Below are 24,396 nucleotides of genomic sequence, written 5' to 3'. Positions count from 1 at the left end.
TGTTACATATTAAGTGCTCATAAGCGCAGGAAACTGATTTCACATACAAACACAGTAAAAGAAAAGTACTTGCTAAGCTGACTGAAGGTGAAAGAAGGAAAAAAGAACTGATTTAGCAATCAGTTTTCAGTTCACAGTTTTAGTTTTTCAGATTGAGAGTTCATTTGGATTGAGAACATGAGAAACATTCCTAAGAAAATTGCCCTCTTTCAAAAGTATGCTACAAAGTTCCCGTGTAACACTGTACACAGCCCAAAGAATATGTCCTCCTCAAAGCTCATGTGTGTTAACGATTCTTAGAACAAGCTGGTACAATTTTACCTTTTTTAGATCTTCCAAAACCATATTTCCACTCTGTGAATCCTAGACCCTACTACAGATGATTCTCTAACACCCCATAGCTGCTTTTCCTCCCCCTGTTACAGTATACCATTGCACAATGAGATCTAACATTAAAGACACGGACACACATGTAAAATTCTGTTTGACAAATCAGCTCCTCCAAGAAATTGCTCATCAAGCCATTGAGTGATTAATACAATATTACAGAATAAAATTCCAAAGCTAGCTTACAGCAAGTAAATTATGGAAGAAAAAGGAGTAAGTTAAGGATGAAAACAGAAAGTGCAGTTGCATTTATATCATGCTTGATTTGTGTATAAAGTGACAGAACTCTTTACCAGAATGAAACTTCTGCAACTTTATTAATTTTAGGAGATGCAGAGATAATATTTGGAAGACTCATTTAGTGCACAAGCCCTTCTGTACATAAAGACATGGCACTCAGGGAAGGAGTGCGGAGCTGTGAATCAGTGGCCTCTAAATAATACATTCAGTTCTTCTGTTTGCAACCTCTGTTAGTCACTTTGCCAGTTTCCATGGGCCAGAGGGAGAAATTCTGCTCATCGTCAACTCCTCTGCAAGTCCATGCACTTATGTGTAGGTTTAGTGCCTATATGCTGTAGATATGTAACCACTGAGAATTTCCACACTCACTGCAAGAGCAGCATAATTTCAAGATCCAAAGGAGATTTAAAAAGAAAAAAAAAATAGCATTCCCTTTCTTCAACATACTGGTACCGAAAACAAAAAAGTTGAAGTGTTTCTTTGTATTGAAAGTGAAGGACAAACTGCCTATCTCTACCACATTAGGGAGCTCCTGTGGAAGCAAAAAGACACAGCTACCACTCCTGAGTGAAAGCCCTGCTTATCTACCGGCTAAATGAAGCAAGGGCCTTCACCACCAGCAAATAAATGAGAGCCAGCTTTACTGCATCATGCTGATTTATTTGTGCTGTCCCTCCTCATCAGGATACAGTGAGGACCACTAGGCAGGGAAAAAATACTGTAGACCCAAACTTTCTGACAATGTAAGGTTATTTAATTTTATTAAAGCAATAAGGAACCAAACAAATTGCATTAACAAGAGAAAAAAATTACCCACATAGTCTGGAAGAGGGTATGTTTGTCAAGGTTGTAGTTCATTTTCATGGTAACAGGTGTTTCCACTTTGAGAAATGATGTTTTTAAAGAATAACATTTTGAGAGCAAATGTAAATCAGTTCATCTTCACAGCAAGTTTCCTGTTTAACTTAATACTACAAATATTATTAAATACTACAAAAATGCAAACAGGAGAACTTCCATCCTTTTTTTACCCCAGAGGACGCAAGTTTCTAATTCTCCATAGGGTAGAAAAGGTCTGTTTCTGACAGGATCTGAACCTGAGTGAAAGTTTATGCTGCTGTCACAGCTGAGTTTGCTTCCACGTTTCCAGGCTGTAGCTCAGCAAAGGGTTAAGAGCAGAACACTGCAGTGCTGTTTCACTCACCAGGACAGCTTAAACCTGATTCCACTTAAAATAACCCAAATCTCTTCACACAGGCTAAAGGAAACTAGTCCAGAACTTTAAAATAAGAAATCCCATAATAATGACAAGTAACACCAAGTCAGGCAGAATTTAATTGCTCCTATCTTTGCTAGACTCAGACAGAGTTAATTCCTCATTTTTTGCATATAGTTTCACACAAAATTTGTACAGGGCTGTTGAGCAACATTGTGAAGCCTTGAAGGCTACGCTGGAGAGTGGGTTAATAGTGTATTTTAAAGGAAGAGCAGTACTTATTTATCATATAAACTGGGCTTTCTGAAGCACTTGGGGCTTTCATTAGCAATGACCCTTTCCAGTGCAGGCCAGAGCAATTTCACTAAAGAAACCAGCAACCATTTCTTGCACAAATGTCATACCCATTGGCACAGCTACAAGCTATTTTAACATTTAATTCTTTGGCTTGGGTATTTAAAGGACTTCAGCTCTTTCAAGATCAGGACAAACAAACAAAAGCAGCATAAATATATAATTGTGAAAACGACCAACCTTTACATGAATCATCCTCAATGGGTTGCTTGAAAGCTGTTATGTCATTGAAAGTGCAAAGAAATAAAACCACTTTATCCTGCTCGTTTCGAATTGGAGCAATTTTCACAAAGAACCAGACAGGTGTTCCTGGAAACAAACACATGAAAGAGTTGGTCAATGGCAGGAGAACAGTAAATGTGCCAGTTTAGATGTTTACATGTCAAATCAGCCATCTGTAAAAGTTACTTTAATGTCAACTTTTTTTACAAACACCTATTAGGAAAAATAACAAAGCAGCTGATAAGTCTGTTATTTAAGTTCTCTGCTCTGTCTCTGCTGAGGTTTTTAATCTTCAGGAATCACCCTATTTCTGAACTTCATCTGCAAAGTTAACTCTTGGGTTTAAGAGCTGCTTTGCGATCTCCTGAAACCAGAGTCCCATGTAGGTGCAAAGGCTGCACACAACAGCGTCTTGCTGTTTTCTGCAGGATCTAAAAACAGGCCAGCTGTGCCTAGGACATGAGCATAACACAGCATCTCAACTCAAGAATATGACCAGTTTGGTTGACTTTCTAATTCCCTGCCAACAGGGAACTCCCTTAAAAAGACCATGCCCTAACCAGACACAGGCTACTATAGCAGCCTATGTCTAGCTTCAGAGCCAGGCTCCAGGAGCTCTGGCCCAGCCTGCAAATCCCCCCACGGAAGGGAAACCTTCACATGCTGCTTTCCAGCTTGCCTTGCCCTGAGCCTGTTCCCAGTCACTCCAGCATGAGGCAAGACTCCACTGAATTGAGGAAAGAACAAGCCTTTAGGACCAGAACACGAGCTGTGGATTGGAGCAAGTTGAACTGCATAGAACTGCACCTTCCTAATTACTGCAGCAGATGAACTGCTAATTAAAACTGCTTGAGAGATTAAAGCCTGCACATTGCAGAAAAAGATGGTGCCACAATAGAACCCCTCAGATGCTGCTGCCATTTCTCCTTGACCTCTATCCACACAGATCACCTTGAGGAGAGAATCTATCAGTCAGCCCTGCCTTTCCATATTTCTGGCAGTTTTACTGAGGCTGCTGAGAAGACCCCACTGATACCAATGAAGTTCCATGTCACAAGGCAGTGTCTACCACTCATTTCACAGGATTCACCACACTGATTTTAGTGATATTTGAGTATAAGCCAACTGAAGGGCTCAGAACAAAGCACTTGGCTCCTGTATGTGATAACAGGACCTCCCTGAAGGCAGCATTTTTAAGTCTGCAGTCTTAACTTTAGACATAAAAAGATGACTTCTCTAAATCTGAGGTACATGGCAATAGGGACATTCCAGACCTCAGCCTTCAGGGACTTTGTACATGGGTTTTCAGACTGGCCCTAACCCTCAGAGATAATGAAAACAACTCATCATTGCTTTTGCAAGTACAAGAAGTAAGAGACAGAGAGGATTCAAGCTTGCTTGCTGTGACCAATATTTTTTTTTTTCTGTTCCTTTTGAGCTTTGTTTGGAGACAAGGGTCTACATACCAGGGGCCAAAATAAGATCAGGATCAGCAGGAGCTTGACCCTCTGGGAAAGCCAGAATAAAGAGTGCCACAGAATCTTTGTCACTCGTGTAGCAAAGTCTATTTTAGAGTGATCTTAGAAGACTATTCCTTTTCTTTCTCAGTCACAGGACCCTTCTCTGTGCTAGTGATCAGATTCTCTTTCATCTGAATTGCTCAGTATTTTAACATGAGCACAACATGGTATATTTCATGCAATAGTTTTTAGTAATGAGGGCAACTTGTGTTTCCTGGCTGCCAAAGGGTCACAAAAAACCCTCAGCTACCTCGCAAGTTCAAAAAAAGGAAGCAAAGGCAGCTTTTTTCCCAGCTATGTTAATATGAGAGGTTGTTGTTACCAGTGCCTCACCTGGCTGTTTCCTAGCCTCAGTGCTGAGCAATCTTTTCTGGCTACAGAAAGGCAGGGCATCTCCAAAACCCATGGACAACTTCCATAAACCAAGTTCAATTCCTAAGGCTCCCACTGTGCCTGCATAACACACAAGCAGTTTCAAACTCTGGCTGAGATTCCATGCCATATGTACAGCCACTTCTATAAACAGCAGGGTCTATGATGCATGGAGGCCTCTGCTCAAAAAGCTGAGAAATCCAGATGGAATCATCGCTGGCCATTTCTGAAATATGCCTGCATAGCAGAAAGTATTCAAGGGTCAAAATAATTCTTTTTAAAGAGTTAATATTCCTGAACAACCTCTTCCAAAAAGTATAAACAAACAAACATGCTAAGTGTGAAAAAAGATTCAGCAAAGTAACTGCCAGTAAAATCATCACTAACTTGCTAATGAGCTCAGAAGACACTGTCATGAAGCAGCCAACAGCAATTTTCTAGACAGTAACACCCTTTACAGTACCCTTTCTCAAGAGCTCCTAAAATTGCCTATCTCAGTTTCTTCTTGCCTACTTGTTTTTCCCAACTTCACATGTGAACTATTCTGAGGCTGATCAAATCTGTATCCTGCTTTTACAGAGCCTCCTTGGTGACTAACTGCTTTTCGTTTTACCCACTTCAACACCCTTCACTAACACTGCAACTTTTTAATCAGCCAGGATCTCCATCTGCAGCCTTGCTTTTTGATCTTTATCTACATGCAGTTTTTTTGATTAGGGATTTTTTTCCCCTCCAAAAAACCCACTTTGTATTGTTTTACTACCTCAAGGTATAGCCATTCTGCTATGGGCTGCTCACAATATTAACCTTTGTGGCGTTGAGGCTGAATTACGCACTCAGATTCTTCTCTGCCTCTCATAGCTATAAAAACTTACTACTGTGCTTTTGAAGATGCTGTACTCAACACAGAAAGGATGCAATTCACCCTCCTATTCTGGCTATTTGTCAGATGCATGATGTCATCTTCCCTTTATGGTTATGCTATAGTATGTTGTTGCAAGATTTTTCTACTATGTTCTGAATGCAGCAAGAGGACTTTTCTCAATAACCTCTCCAAGGCTGCTGCAGGGCAAGGAGCTTTTATCAGCAGGGTTTTTACTTTCTGACTCCCTTGACTCCCACTCGTGTTGCATTATTTATAGGAAGAAGGAAGACAAAACACTTTTTTACCTGGAACCAAGTGTATAACTTAGTGATACACCCCACAGGCTAAAGGAAAGAGCCAGATGTTCTTGACAGCTAAAAGTAGGTGTGTTTGATGAAATGCACAATGTGGGTACCCTCCTAATTTTCAGAGTGCCACAAACAGAGCAAAATGCAAAATCAAGGTGGCACACAGGGCCTGCAGAAACACCTTCCAGTTTGGGATCTACACAGTAACACTGCAAAGGCAGAAATAAGTAGATGAAAAATTCTGCCAGGCCGTGTACCTGCCTCCACAACATTGTATTTTCCCTGCAGTGTATTCCCTAGCATCTTGTCAGTGTCTCTTGTGAATAGGAGACAAGTCGATATAAAAACACAGTCATGAGGTGAGTGCTCACAGTGCTGGCTTACATGGGCTTTCCACAGCACTCTGCAACTCATTCACAGCAGGACTGGGATCTGAAATGTGGGAACACACCAAATGACCCAGCCAAGAAGTGGCCATGCTCGGGTTTTGTCCTGCATACCGGCTTAACTATCAGAAAAATTTCACTTCTTAAACAGTTTATTTAACTGTTAAACAGGAAAGCCTAAAGTGTAAACTACCTATAAATCAGGTCGGAAACTAGAATTTCAACGTCCTACAGGCAGCCCTCATGCTGTTGGTGTCAAAGCCAACATCCCTGCTCAGCCAGACAACCGTGACTAGCAAGAGGCACAAAAGAGGCCATTTCAATGAGAAATGTGATTTTCAGATTCAGCCCGTGGGTTATTCAGGCAGTGAAACCGCAGCACGTTCCAGAGCTCTCACAGCAAAACAAGAGTAACTTCCCAGTCTGCACTGATGCACAGCCACATAGAAAGTGTTTACCAGTGTTTCCAGCAATACATCTAGTTCCATTTACATTCTGTGTTTAGTCCTGGCAACCTCTCTCCCTGGTAAAGTTCAGTGATAATACCAGTGCACAAATAAAAAAGTAAACACTCATGAGCTACATTGGCTTCTGTTCGATTTGGAATCAGCAGTGAAAGAATCCAGTGTTTGTCTAGTGGCATAGCACCAACCGTGATAGAAAAGGGAATGGCCCTTCAAAGCTGCAGGACAAGCAGCATGGACAACTGAGAAGAAATGAAAATCTACAATGAATGCCTGACAGTTGCCATAGGACCAGCTTGGCTTGTGGTACCAAAGCTACATAGACAATCCAGAATTAACAGGTGCAGCTCTTGATAGGCTTTTATGGCCTAAGGACCGTACTCATGGTGTTGCCTTAAAGCAAAGACAATTTTAAGGGCTGTGCTTCAAGTCCCAAGTCTTCTCCAGACTAAGACACTCTAAATGTCTGCAGATCTTTAAAGTTCCCATCTGAAAGACAAATACTACTGTCTCTTCCCTACCCTTTTTCCCAGTCCTGTGTCTTTCAACAAAGATATGTTCAGCTTCTGGCTGGGCAGGAACACCAGCATTTCACATGCTATTTAGCTTTAGTTGAAGTCTTTCAGAAAGTCTTACATCATCAAAGTGAAAGAGATCTTAAAGGTCTATTCCAGCTTCTCCCCAAGCATGCAATTGAGCTCTCCTAAGTTTTCCCTCCAGCCAAACAAAAATAGGCTATATGAAAATCAAAACCACTGTTTAAATGTGCTCTTTGCCCATACCTTGGGCCATTTAACCAAAGAGGCCAAGTGCTTTTTGAAACTACAAAAAGCACAGTTTAAATAAAACTGGAATACACAATTTTTCTTTCCACTAATTAAACCAAAATTAATTTAAAAATACGATTAAAAAAAACATGTTTTGACAATTCAGCTGACATCTACACTGCCATTAATGAATGGGGCAAGTTTCCTCTAAGCAGCACAACCTCTGTGTTACTTGATGATGTCTCAGTCAAACACTCATCAGACACATATTGTCCTGAAAGGAAACAGCCAAGCAGTATGGAAATAGAAACATGTGCCCTTTCTCCACCTATTCCTACATGCAGCAATGCAGACAGCAGGAATTAAATTATATAAACAGCATGGCTGGCCACCCCTTTCAGGGTTTCACTTATGCCCAGGTACTCAGCATGAGATTGTTTCTCTCTATCCCACACAGACTGTCCAATGTCAGACTAGCAAACCAGCTGATGAGGTGTGATCAGAGAGAGTTTGGCAAGCCATTATACCCACACAAATTTTAACCAGTTGTTCAGAGCAGCCCATGACATTTGACCATGCAAGACAAAGAACAGAAGTCTTCCTATAGACTCTAGCTTTGAGCAGTGTATCAAATGAGAACAGACCAACTCTGCATGCAGCTCACCACTCCATGCCAAGAGTCAACCTTTAAATACACTACAGCACTTTTAAAGTTGTTACTTTAATGTCTTCTCTATTGGATGCTGGGATGCTGTGGCACCTAATGCTTCTAAAGGTCACATCTTTACATGCTAAGATAAGAAAAATCAATTTTAGTCCCCAAAGGTGGAATTACTCTTCACAAGGGTTATCCTATGACACTGAAACAACACAGTAGAAACCAAGGTTCAGCACACACTCTTGTACTGCAGTAGTGCTGACACAGTTCACATGATTCTGGGTTCTCTGAAGAACAGAACATGAGTATAAGGAAAGAACAGTAAAGTTTTGAGATCTTCTTTCCATTTACCCCAGGAAAAATACTTAAGGATTACTTCTGGGAATCCTGTACATATTTGTGGAGATGACAGTATGTCTTTCTTGCCAATATATTTGAATTTGACAAGATCAATGGGAATTAACAGTTTTATGAGTCCAAAATATTTAATTTGACCTTGTTGAACTGAACTCACACAGACGGATTTCACAGGAGAAGCAGGTGTGCACACTGCTTGACAAATAGTGGAGCTACACTTCAGTGAGAGGTCGAGCAGGATACATGTCACTTGACTGCAACACCCTCATTCTTTCCTGCTTCTGTTCCTGTCCAACAATATGGGTTAGCAAAGGTTTCCATGTAGAGACAGTACAGGCACAGCACACACAAATATAAATGGGTTTAGATGGTTTGAACCAGCAATAGCTATGAGAAACTCTTTAGTGGTGGGCAATCACAGGTCCACCACCCTGAGGTGAATTTTGCTACCTATAAATTAGAATGGGGTCGTTTGCTTTTGAACCTCTATAGAAAGCACTGGTCCCAAAGATAAATGCCAGTAGAATCTACCAAATCACTATTTTAGGCTGATTTGTCACTCTCTGTCATTTGAAGGCTTTCTAACACAGTGGGGGAAGAAGGCAGAAGGAAAGACGGGAGAAGATTGTGCACATGTTAAAACAAAAATTTTAAAAAATCAAACAAATAAAAAAACCACACACATAAACATTCACACTATTAAATTTGTTAAACGTTCAAGCACCCAGAAAACAGGGAAGTGAACCCCAGCACAAATTGAAAATGCATCCCAGCCCTTGGGACTTTCACCATAACATGTCTACTCAGCAAAGAGCTATCGCTTCATCAAACTGCTCTGCAGTGTGCAAAATAGTTACCTACAGCCCACCCAGCATTCTGGCAAGCATTCTGCTGGTCCTCTCTGTAGAGAACTTCTGAGACAGTTTAAAAAAAAGGTGTCTTAACACTCTCTCTGCTGCACAGCTGCAGACCATAGGCAGTGGGAATGCTTCTGCTAAGACAGGGGACTCTTGAAGACTCTTCCTAACTCTTGATGCACTTCACCTTTGATGATTCAGCCCACTTCAAATTTTCTTCCACTGAAGTAGGTCAAGTACTGCATAGAAAAGGGGGTTAGATTTCAACTGGACACCACCTCTTCAGGGACAGATAGAAGCAAGTGAATTTTGTATTCTTACAAAATTTACTTCATCAATAATGAAAGCAAGTGCATATAGAACAAGCCTGCTTTTGCACTGCTTGTACGCCAGGCCTACATAGTAGATGAAAAACAAGCCAAGGAAAATCCTGAGCGTTAATTTACTCAGCCAATTTTAACTCATGAGGCTGACCACAAAGTGTAAAAACTTAACAAATGGCTGTCAAAATCTCATAAGTTAGATGTTTAAAACACATCAGTTTAGGTAAGGTAAGATACAATATAATATTTTATATCTAGCCTTAGATATTTTTTATATCTAAGGCTAGGCATAAAATATTTTCTCATACATTAGCTGTACCCTTCCTTCATTCAAAAGTAGCTACTTATATAAGTTCATTTATAGCTGCTGACTTCAGATTTAGTAATGTTTTCATTTTCCCATATAAAAATAAACAATATTTCCAGCATCACTGGGCGCTCACATCTAATTAAACAATGGAACTGAAGCTCTCATGTAAAATTACTATCAGTCTGTCTGTTGTCATTTTGCAGTCCTGATTAAAGAAAGCTTTCACTTTGTCTCCTTCCAGGTATGACAATGAATCCCCACTGAATGCTACTGGATGGCATCAAAGCAACAATGACAAAATCTGGTGGCTATGCTCCTGTTTGCTCTAATTGCTTCCAATTATCCTGAAGAGGCTCTGTATTTCTGGGAAGCAATTCTTCCACAAAATAACAATGATTTTTGCATATCTGCTAAGTTATCAAGGGCCTAGACCAAGGAATCATCAAACCTCTGTCACATCTTAACTTCAAGTTCTGAAAACAGGGAATATAGCCAGTTTTGAATGCAGGGAGGACTGGACAAAGAAAGGGAAGGACAGAGTAGAGGCAGCATGCATAAATGCAAACATGATGAAAGCAGAAAATTGTTGTTTCTAAAGTTAATACTGTGAATTACAATGAAGTTTGTGCATATATTGTATCTATCGTCAGCTGGATGTTGTATTCTTATCAAACAACCAAGTAAATTCTAGCAATGGGTCACCACCATAGAGAGTACCATGTCAAAAAAAATAGCCTTTCACTTCTAAGTAGCATCCTTAAATGTCTCAATCTGCTTTGACATGTAAGACCAGGGAATAATTGTTACTCACAGAAAGAAAAAAATGGCTGTTGCTCCTAAAAGTACAAGATTGACTTGCACTACAGACATCATTATTAACTCAGTACTCCTATTTTGTTTTCCTTTGTTCCTTTAAAAGTATAGAGACTGTACTGTTAAAACAGCCAGAATTACATTAAATGTGCAGGCTGTGGAAGACGTACAAATTATCTAACAACTCAAAAGAGGAAAAAAACCCCTTGCTTTTTATCATGACTGTTAGTTTATGAGGAGGAAGTAGACAGGTAAAGAACAAGAAAAATGTATTTCCCATCTATTTCACTGGCTAATTTTAAAAAGAAAAATAGAATGAGGAAAGAACAGAGAGACCGAAGTGCAGAAAGCACAAGAGTGCAACATACAGAGGAAACAAAGTGCAGGAAAAAAGATGTCTAACAAAATTCAGGATCCTTTCCCAAGCTTTCAAACTGAGAGCGGGTTAGAACCAATCATGTTCATTATCTGAACCATCATGAAGCCATAGTTGCAGGCAGAGGTAAGGTGACCAGAAAGGAAAGGCCACTTAGCAGTCTGGGTGCTAAGTGACTGGTAAATAGGACAGTGTTTTCTGTGACGGGGCTTATATTGAGAAAAAGTTCCAGGATGTCCCCTTTCTGATATTTTTCAGTTAAAACTCTCTAGTGTTATTAGTCAGTCTCTGCAACAGTAGTTAATGTATCTCTAAAGCTGCAAATCTAACAAACACCAGGTGCCCTGCAGTTTGTTAAACTTGAAAGCAAGCTCTGTGCTTTCCCTTTTCCCATGCCTGTGACCCTCTGTGCACAGCACAGCTCCGTCTTTCGGCATGTCACACCACACAGCTACTGCACAGCTGGACTTTGTTCTAGGCACCTCTCCTCGGGGAGTGCACAGCAGGGCAGGAAGTATTCCTCCCTCCACGGTTACCTTGCTTTAAATCTGCATAAAAGACAGAGAGGCCCCAGGCTCTACTACAGGCCATATGCTGCAGCATGACAGAAGGGTAGCTGCAGAGTCTCTCGGTGCCAAATTGCTGATAACTAAGACAGAATTCCAGACTCTCCTGGTTCCCAGGACTGCAGCTTATTTACTTGGGTTTGGATGCATAGATGTGAGCTGCATATGGTCCCCACGGCCACAAGCTGAGCTAGGAACAGAAATCAGCTTTTAGGAAATAGGTAAACATCAGAGGCAGGTAGCCCTAAGAGGAAAGCAGCACAAAGCAAGACCATACAGATTCTGCATACAGGCAGTACCAGCTTCATTATTAGAAGGCAAAATTGTTAAGAGCAAAATAAGGTACAGAATGCAATTTTTTCAGCTTAACATCTGGCCAGGCTGAAGACCTCAGTGTATTTACACTTCAGGTGACATTAAGCAGATGAAAATAACTGTCCATGACATAGTCCATGCTAGGTGAGACACCAGGTTTGGGGCAAGTAGTTCATCTGCTGATGTGTGCAGTTACAGAAAGACTGAATCTCCTAGGGAAAAAAAAAACCCTGCCAATTAAGGATTTTTTGTCCAAAACAAAAGATGTTTCATCTGAAAACATCAGAAGTAGTTCAGTTTCCAAAACAAAAGATGGATTCTTTTTATTCCCAAACTACTATATCCTGGCTTTGCTATATCAAGCTTTTTAACACTGAGAAAGCATGTTCTCTGTAGTGGCAACTTGCCTAAACCTAGCTTGTGTAGTACCATTGTTGATGGAATCGTCAGTGTTGTCTTAAAGCATCACACACAAATTACTTTAAACGTCAGAACAAATTAGAAAGCTTCGTCTGCCTCCCTGAGTGACTTTCATCTCCAATGTTCTCAGTTCTCCCTTTTAGATCAAGTGGCAGAACTGGGGCTTATTTAACCCTAGATAAAGCACTGTCCTCCAGGGTGACAGAATTGCAGTTTACACTACAATTAAGAACAACTCCACGCACCTACATTAATGAACAAACCAATCAACTACTTACTGTTCTTCTTGTACATCAAGATTTCAAAGGAGTTCATCTCATAGTTCTCAAATGTTTGCCGGACCTTGTCAATTGTATCTTTGTCTGTCAGCTCTCCATACATAAAACTGCAAACAAACAGAGAAATTCAAGTCAGATACCAGACAAAGACACAAAGCCATTTGTTTACCGTGTAAAAAGGACCCATGTAGAAATGGCTCTTCTTTGATTTTGTTTCACCTGGAAAAAGCATATTTGACAGATGTAGCCCCAGGAGACAAAAGACAAAACTGGAATAAACAGATTACTTTTCTCCTCAAGCAACAGGCACAACACTACAAGCTATTTAACAGAAAATAAATCTGTTCTCAAATACCTGCAGGTGCTGCTTTTTTGCATAACTTCTGCTCTGTGATATCCTGATAACTTGCAAAATCCATCATTGCTGTAGACAATGGGCCAATCCACAATCTGGGCATTACCCAAGACGAAATTAGTATCTGTTTGAAAAAACACATCAGTCAGACATTAGTCAAAGCTATGGTTGCATTAGAGGAAATACTCATTTCAGAACCCAACCTCAGTTGCTTCAGTCCCTGCACAATCTTCCCAGATATCATTCCCACTGCAGTTAACAGGATTATTCCTGGTTTTAAATTTAGGTAAATTTTTGTTTTTAAAAAAGTGTTAATTACTCAGACAGAGCATGAGTAACACATGATGGTTAAACAGGTAAACTTCATCTTTTGACTGAGGACAGATCCCCCAAACTGCTTCCCTCTGTGCCACATGCGCTGATGCACCATGACACTCAGTCTGAACGTGAAGCCTCTTTCTTACAGGTGGCCAAAGCAACACACGAGCAATAGTTCTCCTCCCTGAATGCAGACACAGTGGCTCCTCTCAGCACTGCCTTCACTGCTGGCCACACAAGCTCAAACACTGGTGTACACCACAGCACTCCAAGTAGGACACCAAGACCTAGGGCTGGCAATTACACCTGCAGAAGGAACTCCTTGTTTGCAACACAAGCCAGAAGGAGTTTCAGTCAGTATGAGAAAACAAACTAAGCAGGATTCACACCTCCATTCTTGCTGGAGCTGTGCGTGCCACATTTTTTATGAATGCCAACCCAAACGTACACCTGTGCCAAGACAGACAGCAGTGCTGCTCCCTGGGCACTGGCAGGCAGCAGGAGATGATGGCTCCTGTCACAGCTGCAAAGACTCTCTGGCTTTTGAAAGAAAGGCTGGACAGTCATATGAGATCAAGAGGCACTCATTTTTAAGAAGAGCCCTTATGGGAGTCAATCACTCTGTCTACTTTTCAGTATCAACTCCTAACTGCTCATACATCCATAGTTTAGTTTCGTTCAATTTCCCCTTTCAAAATCTTTCACCTCAAACTTCAAGTGGGTTTAAATAAAGCAGTCCTGTAGCTAGCTAAATCCACCACCCAATTCCACAAGCATGATTAAGTGTATTTTTATACACTCTTCAGAGTGAAATGCATCAGTAATATAACTTCTGGATATTTTAGCTTTGTTTCTCACAGCCTCTTTTAAATACTGTGGGTTTTGCTTAGTTGAAGCACTTTCTCCCCAAAACAATACACCTCTTTTACCCCTTCCTACAAATAAGTAAACCAAGTAATTTCTCACTGCTAAAGCAAGTGATTTTTGAGTGTCTGTTATAAACACTACATTAGACCGTGTTAGGATATTTTTAAATTTCATGAGGAAGTACAAAAAATGGCAAATAAAAGGGCCATATGTTAGGCCAGGTCCTGCCCTGATCTGAATGGTGTTATTTCATGCATGAATTGCTTAAGAATTGCTTCTCACTGCCTTCCCTTCTCAAAAGGAAACTTTCACTTCACTTCCTAAAGAGTTCCTGTTAAGCATTTGCCTGCCTTTCACACTTAAACCTTACTGTCTTCAGATAAATAATCTCTTGGGTTTTTTCATTAAAGGCTATATAGGACACATTTCTGATAACCATCACTATGATAACCCTACTTTATCTAGCCTTGCAAGGCTTCTGTGAGTTGCAACAATGCTCTCGTCTTCTATTTACAGGTGAAAACAAAGCCCTAAATACATAAGGGAATTTAAGCTCCAAAAGGTGAGACTGCAACAATCTAGTCCCCAGATGCCCAACTCTCGAAGACTTGGGAGCTGGAAGCTCTGTGAACAGTGTTGGAGAGGAGAACTGAAAAACTTTAGCACAGCAAATAGAAATCTGACCAAGTTAAACCACAGAAAACAATGAAAAATGGGGATATTTTGAGGTTGGGGTTTATTTGCCTTTCCTATGTTTGTTACAATACCTAATATTTTAACATAAGCCCAGTTCTCACAGACAGTACATTGCCATTATTGCAGGAGCTGAAGAATCATGTTCCCACTTATGCTCTGGCCCAGCAAAGCCCAATATTTTTGGACTGGCAGTTTCCAAAGGATGCATAGAGAACATGGACATATTTCACTCCCCCAGCAGCAGTTTGGACATTCTCCTAAAAGATGTAGGCTACCTTAGGGCAGTGAAAGCTCAACCATTATTTCAGCTCTTGAATGACTGTTCTAATCAAGCTACCACAGCAACTAGATGTCAACATCCTCACCATGTGAGTTTTTAAGTCAGTATGAGTTGGCTGCTCTATTTTATGCACCCCTACTAGTCAATACTGGGCGAGCCTCTCTAGCATGTAGAGGCACAGTGTTTCATGAGAGACCAGGCTGGGTTTAGTTGTGAGTTAGAAGCAAGCTGAGAGATCTTTATGTACCCATAAAGCTTTAAAGGAAAAATTTTGCACAACTGTCAAACCAAAGAACAAGTCAGAGATTTTGATGATCCCATTTTTTCGTAAGTGTCTCTCCCTTCTAGCTAATTCTGACTTCATGCATCTTGACCTTTCCTTGATCTGGGCCTTACGCAGCTGACAAACACACCTCATTTCTTCAGAAGTGTCTCTGACAAGTGTTTTGCCTGTGTGAAGGCTGGCAAGACACAGCATAAAATAAGGACTCCCACATATAACTTCACTGCATAGCTTGTTCCAACAGACAACCCAGAGGTGGAAGGGCTGTCCTCGTTGCTATCATTTACATTCAATTGCATTGACATCCCTGACAATGTGCTGCTTGGGGACAGCTCATAATCTGTTAAAATTTTTTCCTAACATAAGAAAATACTGAATAACATCCAGTGAGGCAAATATCGCCATTCTGTCTGCAGGGACACAGGGTCCCAGAGGCCAGCAAACAGCTGTGGCTTTGTTATAAAACAAGCATGAGGGATGCTCTAGTGAACTCTGAGCATCACGGAGCAGAGACTCTTGGGGACTCACAAGTGGGTCAGCAAGGCCAGGAAAGGAGCTGGCCAGAGGAAGCCCATGAAGAAATCCACTGTTAATCCACAGTTTCAAAACTATTTAGTGACTTGAAGCACCTCTTTGAAAGGACTCAATGACCTCCCCTACCTGGAAATCAGTTTCTATCACACTGGCAACTGTGTCAGCATATTGCCTGGCCCAAGAAGAAGCTGTAAGCATCACTGGCCCTTCTTATGAGCTCCAAGAAAACCTGAGCTAGAAGTGGAAATGGCAGTCTCATATAAAAGACCTGGGCTTCCGGCTTGTGTTACATTTGGCACAATCTGAACAAGACCATTGGAAGGCAAGGAAATATGCAGAGGTGCAGCACAGAGGACAACATGCTGCAGGAACAAAAGTAAGAGCTGTAGCATCACAAAGGCAGCACAATTACTTGCATGAGTAGGGTAGGCTTCTGCAGCATGGATCACTTTGTGGTGCATCACTTCATATTTTCTAGCCTGCATTTTCCCCAGGTTAGTTCTGCTCACTGCAGTATACCCACGTCAGCATCTATATGCTCAAATGTCAGATCCAGTTTGGGTAATCACTTTAAAGTAGACATGGCCACTTAAAAGCAACAAGAAAAACATTTTAACTCCTTCCAAAATGTAAGAATGGATTTCACTCACTCACTGAAACCAGTACTTTCCTCCACTCAGAAAACAGATCATCACAGAAGAATCAGAAAATATTTTCTAAATAACCTTGGTCCTTTAAGCAGTAACAATCACAAGTGTCTAGGGCACCCATCTTACAAAAACTACTCTACCTACTGCACCCTACCATTATATTTAGAACTTTGTCTAACCAAAACTGTCCATCAGCTTCCAAAATTCCTGTAGATAAGCTGCACTCACAGACATTTATCTGGCCAGGACTAGCTCACTGAGGAGTGGTCACCTCCTCACATGAGCATGGAGCAAGCTACTGAAATGTTTCCCCTCTACTTTTCATTGCCCTGCACTGCTACATATTCACTCCCACTGCATCCCAGCCTCTCCTGCAACATGGCTCTTGCCACGCTGAGACCCCTCATCTCTTTCCAGAGGCCAGCACAGCAGTTCTACTTTCCCTGTCTCACCAGGGATGCACAGGTCCTCTTCTGGGACACACTGGCAGAAGGTCAGAGACCAACAGCCAGACCTATTCCCACAGCACTGCCAGACACATTCCCACACTGCAGGTGTTCCCTCATTGCACAGAGGAAGGCGAGGGGAAGCCTCTGCCCAGGCAGGTGTAGTGCAGACCTTGGTAACAAGAGAGGGTGATGCCCACTGCACCTTCTCAGATTGGGTCAGTCAAATCCCCCAGGGTGCTTGGGTTTGTGTAGCGCACAAATTTGATTTAAATATGTTCCTGTATTTTCCCACAGTCATTGTACAAAGAGAACACTCAAAAGGTTTGTTCCCAATTTATTCCCCTCTCAGGAACAGGAGAGCCAGGCTTAGCATGGTGGGAAGACCTGCTCCTCATGAGGAGAGGGGGAAGGGGAAGGGGAAGGGGAAGGGGAAGGGGAAGGGGAAGGGGAAGGGGAAGGGGAAGGGGAAGGGGAAGGGGAAGGGGAAGGGGAAGGGGAAGGGGAAGGGGAAGGGGAAGGGGAAGGGGAAGGGGAAGGGGAAGGGGAAGGGGAAGGGGAAGGGGAAGGGGAAGGGGAAGGGGAAGGGGAAGGGGAAGGGGAAGGGGAAGGGGAAGGGGAAGGGGATTGCCCTCCTCATTCCAGACCCAGCCTCCCTCATGCTGGGTGATGACAGCCCTGGTTATTGAGACCAGCAGGTCTTTCCTTATCCTGTCTCAAGCTCTTCCCATGGATTTTTTGGGGAGCAAACCTAATTCTTTAGCATTGGCAAGCACCAACCACTTCTACAGCAGAACTAAAAGAACTGCACATCACATGTGTCTCTTATCCTACCCATGGAACAGGTATGGAGGGTACAGCCACTGCTGTCTGAGCTGGGCAAACAACAGCAGAGATGCTGTGTCACAGCCAGTGTAAGAAATGTGCAGCAGACAAAAATCATGTGCCACTGTCATAGCAGCAAAGATTGTGTCATACAGCTTAAGGACAAGGGACACATGGTATTTTCAAACTTGTGACTTTGCATAATAAAAAAGCATCATTTGGATGCTGGGGGGAAAAGAGATTGCTTAATTTCTGTCTAATTTCTTCCCAGAGCATAGAAATCAAACATTGTGTATAAGCAGGCCTGTCAAAATTGCTAACAAAGGATAGGTATGTATGAATTTTTACTCATGTTTAGTCTTAGCTTTGAAAAAAAAAGTAAACCAGAAGCATTTAGTCACACTGATTAGTTACATTGTTCAAATGTAACTTCTGAGATCCAAATATGGCCCGAAGTCAGTACAAATAAGTCACACTGAATTTGAAGTACTTATTCAATCCTTTCTTTGCACACATGGGATTTGAGATTTGTACTTCAGGGACCAAACACATTTTCATCCTAACAGAAGTGGTGTAACTGTAGTCAAAGCAAGTACAGACCTGCTCAAATGACAGAAAGACTATTCATACGGTAGAACAAAATAAATAAGCAATAATTCTGCTCTTCCACCTACATCCTCCTCTGGAAGTCAGTGGTGTTACATGAATACTCACATTCATTCAGTATCTCCTTGTATTCATTCCTACAGTGGAAAGGCTTCAGTGTTTAAATATCCCACTAAACAACTTGATCTCTCTATAGAATAATGATACAGTGGCCTCAAAATTATCCATCCTTAATACTGAGGTCAAAATTTTTAAGCTCACTGTAATACAAAAAACATAAACTCCTACAGATAGGTTCATTTGGGCTGTTTTATAAAAGTTTTATATAACTATTTATTTAATTTTCAAAACAAAATACATTTAAAAGTTCCTTGGTTGCTACAGCACGAACACAATTCCCTAAATACAGACATTCCATGTTTATTCAAACATGACTTACACTGTCATGTGTATACCAAAGCAAAGTGCAAGTTGAAAAGAATTATTAAAAAATTTATATCATCATTCTTTCCACAAATAACAAGAGACTAACTAAAGCAATAACTTCAAGTGAGTCACTTTAAATCATTACAGAAAATGAAAGCTAATTGCAGCCAGCAGAATAGACAAAAAACTACCTTTTCCATCTCAACATTCTTACTTTGCATTGTTATAGAAAATATTTCACCCTAGGCATCTACCATGAGAAAAGTTTAAATTGAAAATTATGCATCATTCTAACAGCTATAAAATCTTCATAATTATCTATATATTTTAAAATAAAACAAATTACTGCAGAATAACAGAACAAGAATAGCTGAAAGGGCACCTAAATTGTGCCAAAGGTGCCATATGTATTTTATGGATAGCATGATTTGTCACCTGTCTTTGAAGTACTGTCCATACTGAGAAACTAAAAAAATCCAACACAACCGCCCCAAAATTAAACACTAAAACGCAAATCCCACAACATTTACAGACATGTAACATTAGAGTGAGATAATGAGGTGATTTTCAGAAATGAGGAAGTTCATCAGTTGGTAACAGTCAGACATTGCACCACTCTTATTAAAGGACAAAACCACTGTCTAGCAGTGAGACTTCATCATTCAGCTCATACCCCCTTCAGGTATGGGGGTTCATTTTTCCCACTCCATATGATCTGAACACTAATCCAGAAAAAGGTATACTTCAGTTGCATCAATTATGAGTCTTTCTTTAGTTTAAAGAACCCATTTGATTTACTGATTATAGCCTTAAAAGTATTTGAGACAAAACCTAACTCCCCGCTCACTTTCATCTCTGAGTTACAAAAATGCATTAACCAATTCTCCAATGAATGGTTTTCATTAAGATTTGTTTTACAATCTTGTTGTAGGATTTAATGGAAAACTGGACTGATACATTGAATTATCACAGAAGAACTTCTTGAGCTTTCAGAACATTAATTTTAAAGCACATTACTTGTCATCTCTGTGCTGTACAGTTTTTTCCTGACTATCTATGAAAGTAATTTTAACGAAATCAGGTCGTACATTTTTAAATGCATAAAGCCTCACATTCAAAACTAGACTTCTGGCCTAGTAAAAGCCAGCAGAAAAAAAAATTTACATTTAATTCCAGTGATACTGAGAAAAAAAAATTGTCGATAGTGAACAGGTCTTTCAACATACTGAACAACTGTATGAAAACCATGTACAAAAATATATGTGTCTCCACTGTTGTTAACAGGGGCAAGAAGGAAGATCCGGGAGCAATAAAACCCTTTGTTTCATTCTCTTAGGGAAAATGTCCTTAACACAGAACCTACAAGCTGTCCTCTTGCAGTTTCTGAAGGCCTGCTGTTTTCATTCCTCATTCTCTGTTAAGTTTCCTTTGCATTTCTCTCTGGCTAAACACAAAACTAGACTTTTCAGTTTCAGAAGTGTTTACAACAAGGTTAATTTCTCTCCTAGGTTCAGATGATGGTACAAGGTTAGCATGCCCAGGATGCAAAATGTTTATTGTACTGGGACTTTATAGCCTGTAATGAAAGCAATGCCATAGATCATGCAAATGTCTGTTATATCCACGATCTATGTCTGAAAGTGCTTTTTCTTTCCCTCTGCAGGGAACTCTGCATTCTCCATCAAATGATGCGGGTTTGCTTCCATAACTGATGTCTCCTTAGTGTGTTCCCAGGGGATTCTGTGAAAGGAAAATTAAATTCACACAAGCCTTCTGCCTTCTAACCTCCTCTTCTTCCAATCTCCTTATTTTGTCCATAAATCAGAAAAGTGCCTGTGACTTCCACTGAAATTCCAAAGCCATTAAACACAGGACTTACTTTTGCCATCCTTATACATGCACAATTATCACACATTTCAATGAGAATTCTGACCAAGAAAGGACTAAAGAATTCAGCTGGCATTTACATAAATCAAAAACTATTTTTGTCTCCAGATTTGATAAAGCATTGGAATATCACAAATAACCACTATCCTCTACAATAAACTGCACCAGATGAATTGGGTGCCCTGGCCATGATCCAGGTTTATAACTGTTATTATTACAGTGCTTGTATACTGTGGCTGTATTACATTACCAAGAAAAACATTAATATCACATTAGCAGTAACCATCAGGGGCTAGTGATTCTTTATATACTGCACTGTGTTACAGCATGGGCTCATTTTCTGTCCCACAGGGTGTTCTGGTCTTTAAATATTTCAATGCTTCAAAGAAATTTTTATCAACCAATCGCTGCATGCAACATTTATTTTTCTAGCTCTGCATGGCTAGTATAGAAACACAGATTTTAAACATTAAATACAAGATGATCAGAATTATGCTGTCCCTCACTTCAAAGAAGGGCAAACCTTAAGCTCACACTCCAGAAGGTTTTTGTGTGAGAAGAAATCACAGAGGACCAGAGAAGGTCCACAGTTCTAGGAAGATGACATGTTACATGTTCTTTCCTCTGTGTGTTACCCTAAGACCATCCCATCCTCTCTTTACTCCAGTGTGTGGGAAGGAAATGCTTTGCAGCTCTAACCCTAGCACAGCTCTTTTGGCTGGCATTCAGCACATGAGAACCTGTCTCAGTTGATTTGCAGCCTGTGAAGAAGATCTCCTCCTAATAACTCCAGACCAGACGATTCAGACCAAAGGAGGTGAGTCTTGCTGCAGAAGGTGTGCTATAAACATGAGCCAAATTTTAACCCTAGTGGAAAAAAAAAACCCTGAACTTGCATGCATGCCTATGTACACTGCTACAACCTCTAGCCATAGAATGTGCATCACCTCACCAGTCCACTTCTAACACAAAAAGCTGTCCAAACAATTCCTTGTTAAAACTACTGGTAAAATAATGGTGTAATTAGTGCTGCCCTTAGAGCAAGGCCTGCAAAAGAGGCTGCATGCCTTTGTTATCACCATACAGCCCCTTTCAGTGGATTAAAACCCCCTGCCACAAAACACACCTTCCTCAGTCCACCCATGACTGATGATACTCATATCATGTACGAGTTCCTTCACGTGAAGCACTTGGCACATTATCTCTGTTCAATGACCAAATTCCTCATTTCAAATGGAATCCTCCCCAAATTAGGAACATTCCTATATCTGTATCAACTTAATATCTGTTGGCAGTACTCAACTTGCTTGCATGTGCCAGCAAATACAAGCTTGACAACAAGCCCAAGGTTTATTTGGCAAATCCCAAATGGTGTAGATAGTTTCCTTGTGGGTCACATTACTACCCAATTGAACGAAACCAAGAAAGGAGAGCCAAACCTCAAGCTTTATGGGCCCATTTAAGCACTCATCCTGTGGGCATCCCAAATCATCTCAATGGCCAAGTGGGCAGGACAAGATGAGGCAGGCGACAAAGAACTGGCATGATTCCATACTGCCCCTGTGCTGGGCAGCACAGCCCTGCCTCAGCACGAGAGAAAGGAGTCTATCCTTGTCTCTTCAAACAGATGAAGGTTAGAAAAACTGATTCATCCAACATTGGTATGTGACAGCACCACATTTACAGCAAAGCTGGATTGGGTCCAGCAAAAACTTGAAGGCACATCACAGAAGAAACAGGCTTCTAAACTTGGGTCACTTCCCTAAGCTTATCCTAGTATGTCTGAACTGTGCATCACTTCCTACCAAGCTTAATCTAAAAACTTGTATTGATTCCAGTCCTCAGGACTTGCTGAGCATTTGGAAATGGAGTGCTGTCATTCTACCTGTCCTGTCTAGCACCACGCTCTGTTATGACACCTTCTTAATAATGGGGGAAGAGAAGAACAAATAGAGCATAGCTTCTGCTGCATTATTCTCCCCCATCTCCAAGCCTCAACTGATTTATTGCATTGAGGCTTTGGCACCGAAAGCCAAAAGAGGAAATTGGTTTTTAATGAAGAAAATCATCTACGAAGTTGAGACCATCTCAAGAAAAACCTTCAATAACTGTAGCTGGAAGATTAGAGAAGCAGCCTGAATGCGATGACATGTAACATTCGTTTTAAAATACATTAAAAAAAAATAAGAGGACAAGATTCACTGTGACAATGGAGAGTAATTTTTTCAGGAATGCAGCCTCCAGCCCCCTCCCTTCTACAGGAAAGTTGCAGAGAGAAATAATGTATAAAAAGAGCCTCACAATTTTGTGTGAAAATATGGTCTTATCGAAGGCTACTTCTCCAATAACACTGCCTAATTAAAAAAAAATGAAAATCATTCTTGGCATCATTGGAGTTTTTAGCTGCTTATCAAGAGGGTTAATTGTCTTTGCCTTATCAGAACAAACTGACTATGCTTTTAATTAATTAACTCGTCTTGTCTTCAAAAGGAGCTTGAATCCTGCATATTCTCAACCATACTACAAGTTCTTAATCCCTGAAGTAACCCCATTGAAGTCAGTAGAAGCATTAAAAATGGCACAACTTAGGTTCGGGGCTTTAAAAGAAATGCACATGCCTAGGTTAAACAAACCCATGAACGCTTGCATGGTCGCCGGCTTACAGAGGGAGCAGCTCTTGGTAAGTCCCTAAGTGAAAGAATCTGGATAGCATTAATACATATTTGCATGCAATTGTGAAATTCGAGGCATTTTCCACTCCATAGTTTTCCAAGAGACAGACCTGGTTACAGTGCACTAGGAGAAATAAAGAAATATCTGCCCTCAGCCCTCAAAATGGCAAACTCTCTCCTCACTTATGACAAACCTTCCCTTTCACCTCGGGCGGGCAGCCCTGGCCGATGCCCCCGCACCGGGCTCTCCCTGCCCAGGGACCATCTTGAATCCCCGCACATCCTCCGGGTCCGGAGCCGCCCCCGCCGCTCTCCGGACGCCCCGAGCCCCCTGCCCCGGGCCGGGGCTGCCCCCGCTCGCCCCGGGGCGCGGATCCCGGCCCGCCGCGGCCGCCGGGGCTCGCCGGGCTCCCGCGCACCTGCAGCCCGAGCCCCGCCGCCCGGCCAGGGGCTCCCGGCGGGACTCGGGCGGCGCAGCCGGCACCGGCTCGGGCACCTGGATGCGCCGCTTCGGCGGAGCCGCCCGGCAGCGGCCGGGGCTCGGCGCCCCCCGCCCGGCGCTGCCCCCGTCGAGGACGCGGCGGGCTCCCCGCGGCCGGCGAGAGCTGTTCCCCGGTGCCCCTTACCGTTAGACCTTCGCACGATGTTCTCCAGGAAGGTGTTCTGAGGCGCCACCAGCCCTCGCCTGCCCCCGGCCATAGTCGCTCTGCGGGCGCGCAGCGCGGCGCGGAGGCTCCGCTCAGGGCCGCGCCGCCCCGCGCTCTGCCGCGCCGCCGCCCGCCCGCCCCGCGCTCCTCATGCCCCCGCCGGGACCGGCACCAGCGGCTGTGCGGCACCGCCGCCGCCTCCCGCGCACCGCAGCCCCGCGCCGCCGCCGCCGGACCGCCCCGCAGCGACCCCCGCCGGCCGCCGCCGCGCCGCAACGCCGGGGCTGCAGCGCCATCGTCTGGGGCCGCGCCGCAACGCCGGCTGCCGGCCCCGGGAGCGCTCGGCCCGTCCGCGGCGCCTTCCGCCGGCCTCTGCCCCGCTCAGGGGCGGCTGCCGCCCTGCTCGACCCCTCGCCCCGGGGGAAGAGAAACGCGGAGTGCTTGAAGCTCGCTCACAAGCTCCCGGCAGCCGCTGTCATGGCCGCGGGAGGCACTGCCATGTCCCACCCCGGCGGGTCGCAGTGAAGCTC

At 42.4% G+C, this 24,396-nt stretch overlaps 1 protein-coding gene across 1 annotated transcript in view; it reads right to left on the bottom strand.

Moving 5' to 3' along the window:
- The window catches only part of KCNH1 (potassium voltage-gated channel subfamily H member 1), a 176,740-nt gene extending 152,664 nt beyond the window's left edge, over nucleotides 1–24,076 (bottom strand). The window contains exons 1-4 of the mRNA XM_063390736.1: nucleotides 23,846–24,076; nucleotides 12,730–12,853; nucleotides 12,375–12,481; nucleotides 2,378–2,506 (exon numbers count right to left, since the gene is read on the bottom strand). Of these exons, the coding sequence (XP_063246806.1) occupies nucleotides 2,378–2,506; nucleotides 12,375–12,481; nucleotides 12,730–12,853; nucleotides 23,846–23,918 (433 nt within the window). The 5' untranslated portion in view covers nucleotides 23,919–24,076. The remainder of the gene's footprint in view (nucleotides 1–2,377; nucleotides 2,507–12,374; nucleotides 12,482–12,729; nucleotides 12,854–23,845) is intronic.
- Nucleotides 24,077–24,396: the final 320 nt, after the last annotated feature.

This window comes from Prinia subflava, chromosome 2 (assembly GCF_021018805.1).
Source record: "Prinia subflava isolate CZ2003 ecotype Zambia chromosome 2, Cam_Psub_1.2, whole genome shotgun sequence".
Lineage (NCBI taxonomy): Eukaryota > Metazoa > Chordata > Aves > Passeriformes > Cisticolidae > Prinia > Prinia subflava.
The sequence above is the reverse complement of the archived record's forward strand: the minus strand, read 5'-3'. Positions and strand labels throughout refer to the sequence as shown.